Genomic DNA, 19574 nt, shown 5'->3' with positions numbered 1-19574 from the left:
ATTTAAAAAAATCTAATATTAAATTTTTTTTATCTAATATTTCAAAAAAAAAAAAAAAATACTTGCCCGCTGAGTTTCTTGCCAATTCTTCTCAGGACGGAGGCTAATTCTTGTGAATTGGCGGTAGTTCTTTTGACGTTCAACAAGTATGTACTTTCATTTATGTTAAATAAAAGTTTTTTGATTTGATTTGATTTGATTTCTATACTAAATACTTTCGAAAAAGATAATATTAAATTTGATTGAAATAATGTAATAACATTTCATAATAATGAATATTACTTAATGGCCATATTTCGATGCAAAACAATTCGATGCGAAATCTAATTATTATAATTGTTGAAAGTGAAATTTATTCGAACTATTTTTGCGATCTTAACTGACAATATCCGTTTGAATAAAAATAAATGTCAACAATAAAACTGGTAATTTTCAAAATAAAATGAGATTTATCAATTCGAACGACAACAATCAATTGTAAATATGTATATATATTTTTTCAAATAACTTTTTACAGGCGCGTTTTTATTCGTCATGACTTTATCACCGATTCGGATTGCTGTCTTAGAATTCGGGAAACAATCGTAACATAAGTCGGGAATAACTCTTTTCCAATTATCGTATTTGGCAGTGCAAAAAAAGTCATTAAATATCTTAAACCATTTCAAATAAAAATATAATAATAACAGCACATCATGAAAACCTCTATTCTAATTTAGCATATTTTTAATTGCTTTTAAGATTACATTAAGTTGTAGGATTATAAGCATTGATAGCTGTTCGTAAGCAAATAGAATGTGAATGTAACGCATACATCTTAAGACACGATTAAAGGCTCAATTAGTTTGATCAAACACGCGTCCAACTCTTCAAATCGCTAAGCAATTTGATTGTACATATTTACAAAATAGAAACAGTTGGACTGTGAGCATTTCGCTCATTCGGCGCCATTAAATTAATCTCTCGATGGGCAATGGTTCGAAAATATATGTTTATTTTAACCTACAGATGTGAAGGGTTCATTAGTTTGCAAAACGATCACAAACATTTAATTAATTATAGCTGACCCGGCAGACTTCGTAGTGCCTCAATCGATAAATAAAAGACCTAAACTTTTGTGTAAAACAAACAAAAGGAATCCGTCCGACGGGAGGGGGGAGAGCATTTTCATATTTATTTACCTTTTAAACCTTCTCTGGACTTCCACAAATAATTCAAGACCAAAATTAGCCAAATCGGTCCAGCCGTTCTCGAGTTTAGTGAGTCTAATGAACAGCAATTCATCAATTCAATTTAGATTAATGAATACATCAGCTGATAAAATCCGAAATATATATGTTTAATGTTAGAAAAAACGTGTCAACTTGTCTACTTCATTCAGTTCGGTCAGTAGGAAATCGCATTATTTCAAGGCTGCTTACAGAATCGCTCGACCGGAAACTGTTACGGCATCGCAATAAAAATACTTTGCATTATTGCAACCCGAGCCCCACTTGACTCAACTTGAAGTGCACTACATATTGGGGGCTGGTGCAAGACAAGCGCGACGAGCGATTCTCGAAACCACAACCTTCTTGTTTTAAATTCATGAAATACTTACGTACTGGTTTTCTTTTCTTTTCATTTGACACATTAAAACGGTTTTTTTTTCAATTAAAAAATTCACACTTCGCCTCTGAAAAATATTTAAAGGTGACAGACACTCAATGACTTTTTCAGTTTCCGATTTTAAAATAGTTCAGAATTTTCATAGTGATTATCGAAAATGTTGCTTCTAATAACGGTATTTTTTGTTAGCACGTAATTATTATTTTTCCGACCTATTCGCTAGTCACCTAAGAGACTATTCCAGCTACGCTCGGACGGGATACGTGGAAGCTATCGTAGCATAACTGTGACCGATGTGAAATCCATGGTAGTTTCAGGTGTGACATCACAAATACGCGATACCACCATTAGCATAATACTGATTCTCGTGTCAGGGGCGTCACACGACTGTTGCCATCCTTCTTTATTTTTTTACTAGTGACCCGCTCTCGCTTCGCTTCGGAAACATTAAAACACACATGAAACCAAAAAAATAAAATAAAAAAAATTTAAAAAAAAGTAGCCTATGTTCATCAGGGACAATGTCGGCTTCTAATGGAAAAATAATTTTTCAAATCGGTCCAGTAGTTTCGGAGCCTATTCGAAACAAACAAACAAACAAATCTTTCCTCTTTATAATAGTAGTATAGAAGTATAGATTCGTATAATATGCTATTTTCTTAAAGTATGACGAAGTGATCATGTGTGCCAGAATAACATTTCTACAATTGAGACCCCGAGACGGAAGGCGGTAAAGTAAGGCAATCAAAGGGGCTATTCATACTCATGTCTATGTTCAAATTTGTTATTGATAATAACTCAATAACAATTTTTTTTTCTATTTTTTTATTGCCTCAACAGACGAACCGTCATGGACGTAAGCAATAAAACACTGCTTACTAACTATACAGTAGGTCCGATGCCCGACTAAATCTATAGACTTTACATGCTCTAATTGTAAATGAAAAAAATCGAATTTCACAATTCTTGTGACTTGTACTATAGAAAAATTGCTCAATCAAAGTGAACGGAAGACGCTTCACGTTGTGCAAGGACTATGGGTCCGTTCACGTCGCATTGCACACGCCATTCGGTGGCATCGACTTAGACAACTTCTATGCTCTCGTGTGCTTAGTGCGAGTTTTTTAACGTTCTCGATAGCGTAAAAGTTAGCCCAATTTTGTATGCAGTTAAAACAGCGCCCCTAGCGGCAAACGTAGGCAAACGATCCAAATCCATACAAATATGAGCTAACTTTTACGCTATCGAGAACTTTAAAAAACTCGCACTAAGCACACAGGTACTCCGACAGTCGTGTTGCAGATCACGTGATAACTGATAATTACGGGCTACCGAGGTTACACTCTTACAGAGTTTTTATTGCACTAAAAGCTTAGCTCACCGTATTAAGGGTTCATCAGAGGTCACAGTACAATGTCGCCGTCCACCTTAGTATATATTATATGTTACGGTAAAAGTAGATATTGCGGCAAATGTACACATTTTCCGGTAAATGTGCACATTTGCCTCCTCGTTTGGGTAATGTGCATTCAACTAACATTTACAATTTCAAAGAAGGGAAACGTACATTGAATTCACAATGACCATGTCGTTTTGGTAAATGTGAGTATGGTATACAAAATACGAAATCGCAATTGCTATTAATGAGGTGCGCATGCGCATGCGCACCACTGCAACCTAACCTAACCTGCAACATATTATATAATATGCAAAGAAAAGTATGTTTTGTTTGTCATTTACATTTTTTAATTAAAATAATTTTCGTTATTAAAGCCTTTTGTATTATGTTTATTTAAATATATATTTTTTTACTGCAACAACATTATTCATTTATTTGTATTTACTGTAACTTTTCTTAAAGCATGAAGGTAAGAGTACACATTTCCCGGGAAATGTACATATACATTATATTCAGTTCACATATACCTAACTTTTTGGCAAATGTAACTATAGTGAGACCTTATAACTTATATCTCAAGGTGTGTGGCGCATTTACGTTGTAGATGTCTATGGGCTCCAGTAACCACTTAACACCAGGTGGGCTGTGAGCTCGTCCACACATCTAAGCAATAAAAAAATAATAAAAAAAGTTTGCATATTTACCGGTAAAAGTGTACATTTCCCAAGAGTGTACATTTACCGTAACATATACATACATACAAGCCTCAACTAAGTCGTTTCAATGCGCGATTGCTTCGCGGCAGAAATATACAAAATAGCGGGACGTTTTCATTGAGGCTCACAATACCAGGAAATGCGATCACATTACTTTGGTATAGATCTCAAACAACACTGCTGCTCATTTTCTGATGAAGGCATTTAACAACTTTTACTTACGGGTAGTTATGAGAGGCTTATCCTGGGCGATCAGCTTATGAACAATTATTTTAAGGCTACTTTAGACCCCTTACTAGTGTATGTTATTGTATGGTATATTTGTTGTTGCATTATTTGTAGTACGTAACTATACTGAGACCTTAGAACTTATATCTCAAGGTGGGTAAGTGGGTGGCGCATAACGTAGATAGTAACCCCTTAACACCAGGTGGGCTGTGAGCTCATCCACACATCTGAGCAATGAAAAAAAACAAAAAAAAAACCCTTTTTATTTGGATGATGTTTATGACCATAAATGATACACTTAATATTTTAGACTTATGACATTGACTCAAGTGTCAATAAAGTTTCATCTCAATCTATTAATGATTCTAATCAAAATAGAACGAACTCATTTATTGCTAATAAACATACGTATTTTATTCTAATTTAATAAACATTATTTTAACAATATAAAAGTCTCCGTTTTGTCATAGGTGATATTAGAACGGTATGTTATTGTAAAATTGCATGTATGAATGTAACAAAAAACCTTAGTACAAAAATAATGCAATACGGTTCGTTATACAAGATCATCATTTTACAATCTCCTTTCGTAATACGAAGTAGCTTCAGATACGCTCAGATGTTTTTAATTCATCCATATTCGCGTCTGAAAGGCTGCGAATGTTTGTTCTTTTTCTACCTATTTGGTGATAGCCTAAGGGCTATTGCAGCTACGCTATGTCTAGTAGGTGAACTAACGGAGCTCAACCTGAGAGAGCGTGCTAACACTGGCCCTAGCAAGAGCAGTGCTTTTTTTCCTGCCTATGCTGATAGCCTTGAGAGGCTATTTCAGCTTCTCCTTGACGTGTAGGTGAGCGAAACCGGGAGTTCCCGTGAGTGAAACCGGGAGTGCTGCTAACAATGGCCCTAACAAGAGCAGTCCTTCGCAAAATCTAGCACCGGATCGGAAACGCGACCCACTGAGAAGATCCGGCGAGAAATTCAGTGGGCTGTGTCTGTGGGCTAATTCACTCGTTGCGCCCTTCGTCGCAAGCGACGGGCTCGACGAGGACGGCTACCGGTGCTTGTGATACCTAAAAGCACCGTTAATGGATCAGGAGGATTCGTAATGACGTGTTTACCATTCGGTCTACAGGATCGGGTATGAGAGCAGTGCTTTGCACAATTACCATTATATCGGAATCGCAACCCACTGAGAAGATCCGGCGAGAAACTCAGTGGGCTGTGACCCACCAGCCAGACATGTGAAGTAATAAAACGTATGTAAGTTTGTATAATGGATTTTGGGCGACATTTACCGATAATGAAATAGAATGCGCCCTACCCCAGAATATGCCATAGGAGTGAGAGCTTCGAGAGTTTGTGAAGGAAAACGATGTTAAGGATAGAGCATCACTAATGATGAAATAAATAAGTTAAGGCCATAGGTTCTAAATGCGTTTCGGTTTGAAGGGTGGGGAAGCCGTTGTAAATATACTTGAGACCTTAGAACTTATATCTCAAGGTGGGTGGCGCATTTACATTGTAGATGTCTATTAGACTTGCGCAAAACATCACTTCCCAATGTAATGTGATATGACATCACTTTTACAGATAGGTGATATTACTCGAAAACATTACACATCACTCTTAACATTACTCGGTGCGTTCAAAGTGATGTGTATAAACACATCACTTAGGTAATGATTCGGGTGTATAGATACAATGTATTCGTCGTCACAGTATCTATTGAACGCACCGAGTAATGTTAAGAGTGATGTGTAATGTTTTCATCAATCATTACCTAAGTGATGTGTATAAACACATCACTTAGGTAATGATTCGGGTGTGTCATTACAATTGTAATACACTGTTATATTACTTGACAGATTGACTTACTTAATAATATAATAATTTTATTTTTTACTTAATATAATTTATTGTGGGATGAACGGATTTCATATGGCGACTTAGACTGCAAATTGAGCTCGACAATAATGTTAATATACGAGAGCAGTAGATGCATTGTTTCGGCGCGATATCCTCAAAGTGCATCCAAGGAGGACTGTACTTTCATTTAGACGCCGTTATTTCTTTCACTTATTAAACACGCATTAAAACAAATAATAAAACTATCTTCAAACAAGTGCTTAAGTAATTCAAATCAAACACAAAAATTAATATGAAATATTACTAAACAATTACGAGCGACTAGCGATTTTACAAAAGTTGCGAATAAAAAATTAAGTAAGTACTTGCGGGGAGCTACCGGCTGGCCGCATGAAAAATATAAACACAAATACCTATATTAAAATTCAGACGTACCATAGGTATAAAAATGTACCTAGCGGCCAGGACATATGGTTCAAAATCACTAGGAATAATTCCGTGTCGCTTGCTCATTTATTTTGCGTCGATCGGTCTGTCTCGCTCGCTCGGTTCCGTTCGTGTATTACACGACAAAGAAAGAAACATGTTGGGTGATAGTGTGATGTTTGTTTCCTTCGCGTAATGTGTGATGTTGCATTACATCGTAGAGTAATATTACCCGAGTAATATCACTCGCATTACTTACACATGTCTAATGTCTATGGGCTCCAGTAACCACTTAACACCAGATCGGCTGTGAGCTCGTCTACCCATCTAAGCAATAAAAAAATTCTGTAATACTTTCCAGAAGTTATCAATGCGAACGGTATATTTTTCAATCGACTTTAAAAAAAAAAAGCAGATCTCTACTCACTAAAGACAGCAATGGTTCGTTTAACTAATATTATTATAATAATTCTGAAATAAAATCTGACGCTCTGGAAAACCTGTTAGACTATGTTAATATGATGCGACATTAATTCTAGTATGTAACAGTTCAATGTCAACGATGATCCAATCGGTATTCGATTTCACACACAAGTTATCGAAAATAGCTATTCCAAAATATTTTGCAATAAAAATAAAATCGAAAATTCTTTTTATTTTACCTAAATGATAAACGAGCAGAATATTATATTTCGTAATACAATTTGATTAGTATTATTAGGTATATTACTATTAAATGGTATACTATTTATATATATTTTTTATTGCATAGGTATGTGGACGAGCTCACGGCCCACCTGATGTTAAGTGGTTACTGAAGCCCATAGACATCTACAACGTAAATGCCGCCACTTATCTTGAAATATGAGATCTAATGTCTCAGTATAGTACAACGGCTGCCCCACCCTTCAAACCGAAATGCATTACTGCTTCACGGCAGAAATAGGCAGGGCGGTACCTACCCATGCGTACCTACCCATGCGGACTATCTAATATCTAAAAAAATATCCAATATTAAAAAAAAAAAGACATGCCTGCTGAGTTTCTTGCCAATTCTTCTCAAGACGGAGGCTAGTTTTTGTGAATTGGCGGTAGTACGTTCAACAAGTATGTACTTTCATTTATGTTGAATTTTTTTTTTATTTGATTTGATTTGATTTGGACTCACGAGATGTCCTACCACCAGTAATAGTTGTTTTTTTTTAATCCTACCTATACGCTAGCAGCCTAAGAGGCCATTCCAGCTACGACCGGACGGGTAGGTGAGTTCACTGGCTCGACCTGAAAGAATTTGCGAACACTAGCCCTAGCAAGAGCAGTGATTCGAAATCTACCACCGGATCGGAATCGCGACCTACTGAGAAGATCCGGCGAGAAACTCTGCGGGCTGTGTCTATGGATTAGTTCGCTCGTCGAACTCTTCGTCGTAATCGAAGCGGTTCAGTTATGTACATTAATACATTTCAACATTATAATGCGGTCTATAAGATAAACTATTTATTTCATATACTCGTACATACATATCGTCTTCTCGCATTAAAACTGTCTAATCTCAAAACTTACTAATTTTACGGGAGAGCGTTTTAAAGGTTTATTAACATGTGATATTTTTAATATTAATAATCTTTGCAACATTTATTTTTTATTTTTTGCCTGTTACATTATCTGTCTTTTAAAGTGAGATAAAATTATGTATTATGTATTATTTGTGTAGTAAAATTATGTATTATAAAGTTATATAAGTAGTAGTCAAGACATAGGTAAATTAAACCCATGATCTGTAAGCGGAGTAAAATGTCCCTTCGGAACAAGGTGACACTTTACAAAACTTGCATAAGGCCCGTCATGACTTACGCGAGTGTGGTGTTCGCTCACGCGGCCCGCACACACATAGACACCCTCCAATCCCTACAATCCCGCTTTTGCAGGTTAGCCGTCGGAGCTCCGTGGTTCGTGAGGAGCGTTGACCTACACGACGACCTGGGCCTCGAATCTATCCAGAAATACATGAAGTCAGCGTCGGAACGGTACTTCGATAAGGCTATGCGTCATGATAATCGCCTTATCGTTGCTGCCGTTGACTACTCCCCGAATCCTGATCACGCAGGAGCCATTCACCGTCGACGCCCTAGACACGTCCTTACGGATCCATCAGATCCAATAACCTTTGCATTAGACGCCTTTAGCTCTAACACTAGGAGCAGGCTTAGGGACCCCGGTAACCGTACTCGTCGAACTCGACAAAGAGTTCGCCGTGCAACCTAACCCATGAATCAGCTCGCTGAGTTTCTCGCCGGATCTTCTCAGCGGGTCGCGATTCCGATCCGGTAGTAGATTCATTCGCGAAGCAGCTGCTCTTGAGCTGTTAGGTTAAAAATAAACTAAAACGTAACTACGCTCTTTTGACAGTATTTATGAGAAAAATACTGGTGATACCAAATGATTCCGCATATTAACTCAATTTCGAATATTTTTGGAAATTGTACACTTTTAATGCAAAAAGACGATATGTATATGTACACAGCGCCTTAATAGAGTTGAAATACAGGCGGACATACAAAAATAATATCCTTAAAATAATTCCGTTTTTTAATTAAGGTACTACAGAAAACCATTGTATATTTAATACAGCGACCCGCCCTCGCTTCGCTTCGGAAACATTAAAACACACATGAAACCAAAAAAATAAAATATTTTTTTTTTTTTAAAAAGTAGCCTATGTTCATCAGGGACAATGTCGGCTTCTAATGGAAAAAGAATTTTTCAAATCGGTCCAGTAGTTTCGGAGCCTATTCGAAACAAACAAACAAACAAATCTTTCCTCTTTATAATATTAGTATAGATGAAATTTTTACCACCTAAAAATATGAACACGTTCAAGGTCATTGACCTTGTATACCACTATCAACGCTATACTAAAGAAAAGCTATATTTCAGTTTTGTTAATCATACAAACAAAAACATATAGTTCGTTCCACCGATCTTACCTTCTAGTATATTCTCTGATCGCCAAAAACAGCTACAGTTTCAATGACTGGTCGTACAAATATTACTTACACATATTGTTTATATATGCACTAAAACGTATGATAATTCAAAATAATTAATCTAAAACATTATTTCTAAATTTAATATGATCAGAGACGTGAAGTACATGTATTATTGAAACAAAAAGAAAATTAATAGTATTTTTTTCACACCGGGCGATGATAAATCACCTTTGCTCATGATAGAGCAATGCCAGGGGCAGAGAAACCAAACCTATTTTGAAGATATGTCACTCAGGAAACACCATACAAGGAACATCATCCCAGAGCTTATAATAGAACCACTTGCTTAACTATTGCTAGTAATCTCGTGGGGCTATGCTAGCTTCATCGAACGTCTAGGTGATATCACGGTCAGCCCATTAGACTGCTAAAATCTGCCCTAGCAAGAGCAGTACTTCGTTGTTGAAGCAAAATCATCTTGTGATCTGCTAATTCAACATATTGAAGAATTTCATCTTTCAGAAGAGTATGATAAGGCAATAATGAAAAGATATTTATAAACTCTTTATACACTCTTTGCTGCATAGAAAACACAATCATAATTTAACAATTAAATACTGAATTATAATTAAAGCTACACTTTACAATCACCTTAAATTTATGTTCGATATAATTGTTACTCGCATTTTGTTTTTGAAACGATCAGCAGCAACATTTGGATTATTATTCAGCGTCCGTTATACAATCCTCGGTAATGCACGTACACGAGTCTAGCTATAAAGTAGCTATAGCGTTAAGTATAAGACGGCCCTAATGTCCGAAACGATGGCGCAAACTAATAAACACGTTAAATTACGCTTGAAATTGCTTCGAGCGGAATTTATAGCAAATCGCTTTCAATTCCCTTTGACATCGTTTATATTTAAACCGTTGAATTTGAGTTCGTCTTTCTGCGATTCATTTTCATAGATTTAATAATACTAGAGGTCCCGCAGTAGTCGAAATTCGACTATAATTAATTGGAATTGTCAGTTTGTACACTATTATGATTGTATTTTATACTTCTATAACAACAAATTTCGCCAAGACTACACTATAAAAAATATTAACAAAGACAAACAATATTTAATCTCAATTTGACAACAGACATCAAGAACCAAAGTTTGACAATAAATAGTATGCATGCGTGTGTGCGTCAAATACACGGTATGTAGTGTGTATAATGTTTTCTTTATTGATTTAATGTATCTTTTACGCATTATTTTAAAAAAATATTAGCATTGTGCACTTCTTCTCTATAATCTCTATAAGTGTGGGAAATTTCATTCTCCTCCGTCCGTGCAATTTTCGTAAAAAGGGATACAACGTTTTTGCTTCACGAATTAATATATAGATGATTTTAAAATTTAAATGAACCTTGGAATTGTTTAAAAATCTTACGTAGCATATAATCTATTTATTGGTAACAAGAAAATTACAACACGTTTTTTATTTACTAACATACCACTTTTACTTACAGTATGTAATAGACGACAAATTAAGTTAACATGGAGATGATCCGATCATTTCTTTGGGCACGACCCAACCCGAGCTAATCTAGCAGTAATGAGTTACACGTCTGACCTTCATTCGACTAAAATGACTGGTATCGAAATTCACAAGCCTTTTTACGATTAATTATGAAGCAATTAACTGACCATATTATGTTGTAATCGATCAAAATAAAACATGTTTTATTTATATAGCATAATCATGAGAACAGCGGTAATTCCCACTCATTAGAGAACACAAAAATATAGACTTTTTACTGGTGGTAGGACCTCTTGTGAATCCGCCCGCGTAGGTACCACCACCGCGCCTATAAGTAATGCGTTTCGGTTTGAAAGGTGGGACGGGACAGCCGTTGAACTATACTTGAGACCTTAAAACTTATATCTCAAGGTGGGCGGCGCATTTACGTCGTAGATGTCTATGGGCTCCAGTAATCACTTAAAACCAGGTGGGCTGTGAGCTCGTCCACCAATCTAAGCAATAAAAAAAAAGACGTGTGGCACTCGGAGACTGCCGCGGTAAAGCTATTGCATAGCATTTTTTATCAAGTTATACAATTATAAATCGACAATAATAATTTAATATTAAAACAACAATAAAATAACATCCGGCGAGAAACCCAGTGGGCTAACTTTCGATGAATCTGCTACATTGTGAGTATTCCATTTTGACCGCGCACTCACTAGAGGGCGCTACATGGGATAGAGACACGCCTTTGGATGCTAGTTCTAACTCTCATTCGTCCAGAATCAACGATTTAGCTAGTTTATTTTTAATTCCACTCCAATCACTGAATGAGTAGTAGGAGTAGTAATAAAATTCTTCGACTAAGCGATAGAACATGGCACGCCCAACCCATTGTAATGTGACATAATTTTCTATTTTACAACTCCGTTTGTCGCCGATAGATGGCGCTAGACGCAAAAGCTGAATCGCGCTATCGTTGTGTTACCCACGAAATTATATCACATATTTTGATAGTACATAAATCGGTGTTTAGACTTCTTACTTTAAACACTAAACAATCGCAACGTGTGAATGTGTTGAATGCGAGCTATGTAGTAGGCGTAGTGAGGGGTGGAAGGTTTTTTTCGTTACGGAATTTCACGATTCCGCTCTCAAGCCGCGCTTAAGGCCCGTGATAAAATCTATGCAATAGCTTAAAAATAGACTTATACAAGTACTAACTTTCCGCGCCCAACTTGGCTCATGCGGATTATTACGCTCTGAGGGGTAAAAAATATATATATTATATACCTATATATATACTCTTAGTAGTAGCTTCTGATATAAAATGTCGTCCTCATACCTTATCAATGAAGGATTTGCATACAATCGTTATTTCAGCGCCTTAAGGGAAAAATTTGTATTCCATCTTTAATGGATGCTTGCGACATAAAAGGCATGATGTGCCAAAATTTTAAATTTTACACCGACTTAAGCTCTTCGCTAATGAATCGCCCAGTTAACCTGTCAAGTGATTATACATGGGTGTAATTAAGTAATGTGTCGATTGACAAACAAACCTTTTCAATGCACTTCTGAAATGCACTGAAACATTCAAAACAATTTTTTTTTCTTACCTATGCTGATAGCTTTGAGAGGCTTTTTTATTGCTTAGATGGGTGGACGGACGAGCTTACAGTCCACCTGGTGTTATGTGTTACTGGAGCCCACGTAAATGCGCCACCCATCTTGAGATATAAGTTCTATGGTCTCAAGTATAGTCACAACGGCTGCCCCACCCTTCAAGCCGAAACGCATTACTGCTTCACGGCAGAAATAGGCAGGGTGCTGGTACCTACCCGCGCGGACTAAGGCTATTTCAGCTTCGCCCTAACATGTAGGTGAGCTCACGGGGCTCAAACCGGAGTGTTGCTAACACTGGCCTTAGCAAGAGCAGTGCTTCGCAGAATCTAGCACCGGATCGGAAACGCGACCCACTGAGAATGACTTCTCTTTATTGAAAGTCTCATATTCAGGTCACGAATAGCGAGTTCTTTAAACGGCCTTGACATTTCGTTCGGTCGGCGATAAGGTTTCCGCAATGTTCCACTTAAAACTTTTACTAGTGAAGGCAATCCTTGTAGAGCTGCGTACGTTGTTTTAAACATCTTAATGGAACTACAAACGTATGTATGTATTGTATGCTTGGTGAGAGTAATCCGGTCATCGTCCTCGTCGAACCCGTCGCTTGCGACAAAGAGCTCGACGAGCTGTTACGAGGATTTATTAGAAAAGCTTTTAAAAAAAATAACTTTATTTAATTCTAATAATTAAAACATTTGAAATTAACAATTGGAATTAATTGGGGCAAGTGTCACCGGGAGCGCGGTTAGAATTGAACTGCGTGATCTATCGGCAACCTAACTATGCTGCATTATGTCGTGCACCTTACATTGCATTTTTAGGTACATTAAAAATATATAACAGAGCGAATTAACCCACAGACACTGCCCACTGAGTTTCTCGCCGGATCTTCTCAGTGAGTCGCGTTTCAGATCCGGTGGTAGATTCTGTGAAGCACTGTTCTTGCTAGAGCCAGTGTTAGCAACACTCCGGTTTGAGCCCCGTGAGCTCACCTACACGTTAGGGTGAAGCTGAAATAGCCTCTCAAGGCTATCAGCATAGGTAGGGAAAAAAAGAGAGTTTTTTAATTTCTTGATCGCGTAAACGTTAATTCAAATTGGTATGGACAGCTTGCACTCGCACTAGTAGTAGGACGTCTTGTGAGGCCGCACGGGTAGGTACCACCACCCTACCTATTTCTGCCGTGAAGCAGTAATGCGTTTCGGCTTGAAGGGTGGGGCAGCCTTGTAACTATACTTGAGACCTTAGAACTTATATCTCAAGGTGGATGGCTCATTTACGTCATAGATGTCTATGGGCTCCAATAACCACTTAACACCAGGTGGGATGTTAGCTCGTCCACCCATCAAAAGCAAAAAAAAAGCACATAGGTCAGATTTGCGGGCTATCAAATCCAGAATACATTGGTACTTCAATATACTGCTATGTGGGTAGTAAAATTATTCGTATCCAGCCTCCTGGCGTTTTATCTAATACCTCCAAATTCCAATTTTAAATACAAGTGACAAGGCATTTTGCGAATCGGGAATCAATCATTCCTATCTACGATGCCCAGTTGAAACTTTATCCATACATTTTAAGGTGAGCGGCACGTTATCTGTAGGTTCATGCCCAAAGCAGTTCTCGTCTGGACATAAAATATCGCAACACCCAGCGATTACAAGCCATAGAGAAGCACCCACCGTGGATTTAATATCTTTTGATCTTCAAACATGATGGATCGTAAATATTATTATGATAATTTATTGTCGATTCGTTATGCTCCAACACGATATTAGGCAACGATCTTTTAATAAATACTGTATATTCGAAACACGAATTAAGTGATCAAAACTAAAAATTACGTTTATTTTATATAAGAATAATAATTAATAATAATAATAAATAATAAATTTATAAGCCTCATTTTATTGTGAATATACCTTTTTTGATTAAGAACTACACGTCAATCTGTGATAATAATTAAAATGGTCTGTAAGATAATATTGTTGTTTTATTTACATTCAACCATTATAATTTTATAAGACATTACGTTCATATTAAAATCAATACAATAGAATATTAATGACAGACATGTTTTTTAAAACAAACGTTTATTAATGGCCAGTATGTATCATTTCGTGCAAGTAGGCTACGTGATCTCTTCAACAATCTGTGCGATGGAAAAAACTTCTTTATTTAAATTCCTTAAAAATACTTATTTTATAAGTGTGCGACTCCGTACTGAATATATGAAAGTGTGAATATGGTATCTAAAACTGTGCTTAGCAAATGATATTACTAAAATATAATAGACTACCAAGTGCCAGGTCTAAAATACCGGTTTCATATTCCAGGACCCAACCCGCGTCGTGTGTCCAGTTATAGACGTGATCAGCATGGACACCTTCCAATACATCGGAGCGTCGGCGGACCTGCGAGGCGGTTTTGACTGGAACTTAGTCTTCAAGGTGAACCAGATAACTTTTACTTGCGGTGCTATATTGATTTCATTAATGTTTGAATGAGCAAATTTAAGCTCAAGCGACGTTCCAAAATGGCAACATATCTAAGCCTACAACTGTATCCAAAATTGTAATTAAGTAGGTGACTTGGACTTTAATATCCCTGAATCCGGATTCGATCTGACCAGATTCTTCTGTAGGAGTCATTTTGTGATAAATATTTGATGTAGGTCATTTGTGTTTCTGGCGATTTACTGAAAGTAAATTGATCTAGGGAAAGACAACCGGAAAATCATGTCAAAGCCATACAAAGGATACAGGACTAACCCGACAATCACCCAGCGCGGGTCGCATATAGATTGCGAAGGCGCACATACAAACTGAGCTCTAGACATCCCACTGTATATAAGCAAATATTTCTCAATTCTGGAAGAGCACATTCCATGAGGTGCAGAAAATATTTCCAAAGAAAACAGGCATGTTATTATTACCTGGATATGGGCTTAAACCTCTAACACCCCTGGGAAATCGCAATAGATTCATGTTGCAATGACGAGTGGGCTTATAGTGCCTCCTCCTTGGAAACAATATTAAAAATAACTAGAGTGGCTATAAAACTTTTATAATAATGGCAGTATTAATTTTAAATCGGTTAGTGACGCAATTTATTAAACATGTCCTCCTGTATTCTCCTTAAAGATATGATTAGAATGGTAAATCTGAAATAATACGTCGAATCCAAAGACGTATACAGTAATTCAACGATGAACATTAACCTCAATGGATCGTAAATATTAATATGATAATTTATAGTCGATTCGTTATGGTTTAAGATGAGATTATGCAACCATTTGTCAACAGATCCGTACAATTAACAACAGTGATCAAGGCGAACAGCCACGCATTTTTTTGTACTAAATTTTGTAAACCTTGTATTACATATTTGTTTTTCTTTATCGAGGGCTTGAAACAACGGAATTGTTTTTCCGTTTTAAATGTAATTTATTTTTCTTTCACGAGCTGTAGATACTAATCTGAATTGTCGTAAATTATAGATACTTTTGGCATTTGATCGTATATTTAGATACATATTTGATCCCAAGCGTATTAGCAGAATTAAAGCCACAAATAATTTTGAAAAGCTAAGCATGCACTGAACTAATACCAGCTAAACACAATAAGTTTATTGTGCCTATTTCCAGTGTGCGTCGTTAATGTGTTTGTAAATTTGATTACAATCATCAGAAGGCTATTTGCTTCAGCCAATAAAGTCGAATTTCCATCTCACTTCGAACGTCTTCATTACGCTTTATCAGGGGATCGTACACGGATAATATGGATCAGAAAACACGATCGGGCTACTTTTAGCTATTGCTACTATAGCCTCCTAAAAGAAGTACTCTTTCGCTAGGGGAAAAAGAGTTTTGCCCTTATTAACAACATCTACCAAATTTTCCTAGAGCTTAGAAGTATTTTTAGCAAGGTTGGAAGATTACCATAATCTACCGCAAATCACAGTTACGTTCCAATCTGGAGAGTGAGGTCCCAATAGGAACTTCCAATTCGTGTCTTAAGATGGCGGCGACACTCGCATTGTGTTGTCTATTGACTCTAGTAGCCTCTAACAGGAGCTAGACTACATTTGGCCCTTTTAGTGTCTCTAAATTTTTTAAGTAAAAACTTCTTTAACATCATCGTTGTAATTCGAAAGTCGATGAAACTAAAAAGCGACAGTAAAAAGAGACAGACACATAAATTGATAAGATTTAACGTGAGAGAAAATGAGATAGGAAGCATTATGCAGTGTTTCTTATATTCTTGGCTCTCTTTGTGCTCTGCTTCGTACCTAAGATTCGTACATAATACATTCTGAATAAATCTATGTAATATATACGAAAGTCTTCACTTCTTCTTCTACCACATGTGAATTGCACACATGTTTTTTTTTTATTCAATTCAAAATCCACTTTTTATTTTTCTTCATAGTCACCTGATTGATTGTTTAACATGATGGAAATTTCTTGCAGTGGGAATACTTATCGCATACGGAACGTAGCGCCCGTCTCACTGATCCCACTCAAGTAATCAGGACCCCTATGATAGCTGGTGGACTATTCAGCATGGACCGACTTTACTTCAACAAACTCGGGAAATACGATATGAAAATGGACGTGTGGGGAGGAGAGAACTTGGAAATTTCATTCAGGTAATCTTGTTATTGATAGAAACAGATTCCTTCTAGAACCGTCCCAAATAGGGATTGCGCGAAAACTTAGTAAGTGACAAAGTAATCGTGGCCTAAAGGATAAAACGCCTGATGCATTCGAATCACGAGTTGCGGATGTGCTCAAATGTGTTCAAATCCTGTGAGCAGGCACCGCATTTTCTAAGGAAATACGTACTTAACATATGTTCACGACCACTTCCACAGTGAAGAAATAAAATGGTGTAATAAAAATCAAACCCATAAAAATGATTATTTGCATAATTCCTGGTGGTAGAACATCTTTTGAGCTCGCACGATTAAGTAACATCACCCGGTCTATATCTGTTTTTTTTCCTGCCTATTCTAGTAAGCTCCAGGGGTTATTCTAAATTCGCCGAATTAGTAGGTGAGCTCACAAGGCTCAAACCTGACGACGTTGCTAACACGAACCTTAGCAAGAGCCGTGCTTCGCAGAATCTACCACCGGATCGGAAACGCGACCCACTGAGAAAATCCGGCGAGAAACTCAGTGGGCTGTGCTCTGTGGGTTCATTTACTCGTCGAGCCCTTCGTCAGAAGCGATAGGTTCGACGAGAACGATAACCGGTGCTTGAGGTACCTAAAAGCACCGTTAGTGGATCGGGATCCGAAATTACGTATTTTGGGCGACGTCGACTGGTTTCCATTCGGTCCGCATGGTCGGGAAGCTATTTCTATAATAAAGCAAAAATGATATGGGGCAATTGTTATACTTAAAAACTAAGACTTTAAAACTCATGTCACTGATAAAAGCTTATAATATCAAGTCTACTGTCATCTGCACGTCTACGCTCAAATAATAGCGCGTTCAAGTTTTTTTATATTTTCATTACAGAGTTTGGCAATGCGGAGGCTCCCTCGAAATCGTGCCTTGTTCCCGTGTGGGTCATGTCTTCAGGAAACGCCATCCGTATACATTCCCCGGCGGCTCCGGGGCGGTATTCGCGAGGAATACCAGAAGGGCGGCCGAAGTCTGGATGGACGATTACAAAGAACTATACTATAGATCTCAACCACTCGCGAAGCAAGTCGACTTTGGAGAGTAAGTCTTTAATCCCTCAACGTCTCCTAAAATATAAGGTACCATTTTTACTCGTATCGTGCGATACGACGATTACTGTAGCTGTGTAAATACTTTATGCAAAAGCAAGTTCATGAATGCCTGCAACAATGAAGGATTTAGTGGTAGTAGGACTTCTTGTGAGTCCGCACGGGTAGGTACCAGCACCCCGCCTATTTCTGCCGTAAAGCAGTAATGCATTTCGTTTTGAAGGGTGGGGCAGCCGTTGTAACTATACTGAGATCTTGGAACTTATATCTCAAGGTGGGTGGCGCATTTACGTTGTAGATGTCTATGGGCTCCGGTAACCACTTAACAACAGGTGCGCTGTGAGCTCGTCTACCCATCTAAACAATAAATAAAAAAGTATAATATCGTATAATGAGAATCAAACACACAACATTTATAAAAGTGTGTAATCTAGTGCATATTGTAAGGCCGCACGGGTAGACTTCACAGTCCTACCGATTCCTATCGCGAAGCAGTAATTCGTACTAGTTTGAAGGGTGGGACAACCGTTATACAATACAATTGAGACTTCGACCTCATGTCTCAAGGTACATAATAGCACAATGGCACCTGATGTGTTATTTTCGAACTGTTACTTAGTTAAAAAGTATTATTCTGGATTTCATATTTATTAAAATTATTCATTTTATTTTTATTCAATTATTCTTACTTTTCTAATTTCAAGATGTTGTCAAGTATTGCACTGTCGATTTCATCTATAATTGAGGTGACATCTGTCAGGTGCTTATTGTAAATTTGTCAATGTTTTGTATTGATGATCACTTTGTTACTAAGCAAATAAATAAATAAACCCAGACAATTGCTTAACTTAGGTAGACTGTAAGTACCTTGGCTCATTGCTATAGTAAACATTGTGATTATAATGAATAAACAAGAAAATGAAAATGGAACCCCTAAGTCGAGCAAACTATTTGAATTGTTCTTGTCCCTTTTATTAAAACAATACTCAAAAGTTTCACACTTAAAAATTGATTTAAAAAAAACACTTTTATTTTTTTAAATTTAAATATTTTTTAACTTGCCAAATAAAACCCTATATATTCATAATCTCAATCAATTGTCGTAGCATATCCGAGCGCGTCACTTTACGCGACAAACTACACTGCAAGCCGTTTCGTTGGTACTTACAACACGTGTACCCTGAACTCAAAATACCAGCCCAATTAGGGGGACCCCATCCTATAAAACAAGGAATAAGATGCCTAGACACCATGGGACATCTGGTCGACGGGACAATAGGTAATGTACTCTACTAACAACTTTCAAAACTATTATTTTAGATTCGTTTGACGTAATCGTGACCTAAAGGATAAGACGGTGCATTCGTATCGAGCAATGCGATGTGCCGGTGTTCGAATCTCGCTAACAGGCACCAATTTTTTTAGGAAATACGTGCTTAACTAATGTCCACGAATGAC

The 19574-nt window shown here is 37.2% G+C and overlaps 1 protein-coding gene across 1 annotated transcript in view; it reads left to right on the top strand.

Moving 5' to 3' along the window:
- The window catches only part of LOC101738869 (polypeptide N-acetylgalactosaminyltransferase 2), a 116341-nt gene that overhangs the window by 90321 nt on the left and 6446 nt on the right, over window positions 1-19574 (top strand). The window contains exons 6-9 of the mRNA XM_038014451.2: window positions 14714-14827; window positions 16849-17027; window positions 17902-18108; window positions 19223-19395. Of these exons, the coding sequence (XP_037870379.1) occupies window positions 14714-14827; window positions 16849-17027; window positions 17902-18108; window positions 19223-19395 (673 nt within the window). The remainder of the gene's footprint in view (window positions 1-14713; window positions 14828-16848; window positions 17028-17901; window positions 18109-19222; window positions 19396-19574) is intronic.

The sequence above is a fragment of the Bombyx mori genome, chromosome 12 (genome assembly GCF_030269925.1).
Source record: "Bombyx mori chromosome 12, ASM3026992v2".
NCBI classification, from domain to species: domain Eukaryota; kingdom Metazoa; phylum Arthropoda; class Insecta; order Lepidoptera; family Bombycidae; genus Bombyx; species Bombyx mori.
The sequence above is the reverse complement of the archived record's forward strand: the minus strand, read 5'-3'. Positions and strand labels throughout refer to the sequence as shown.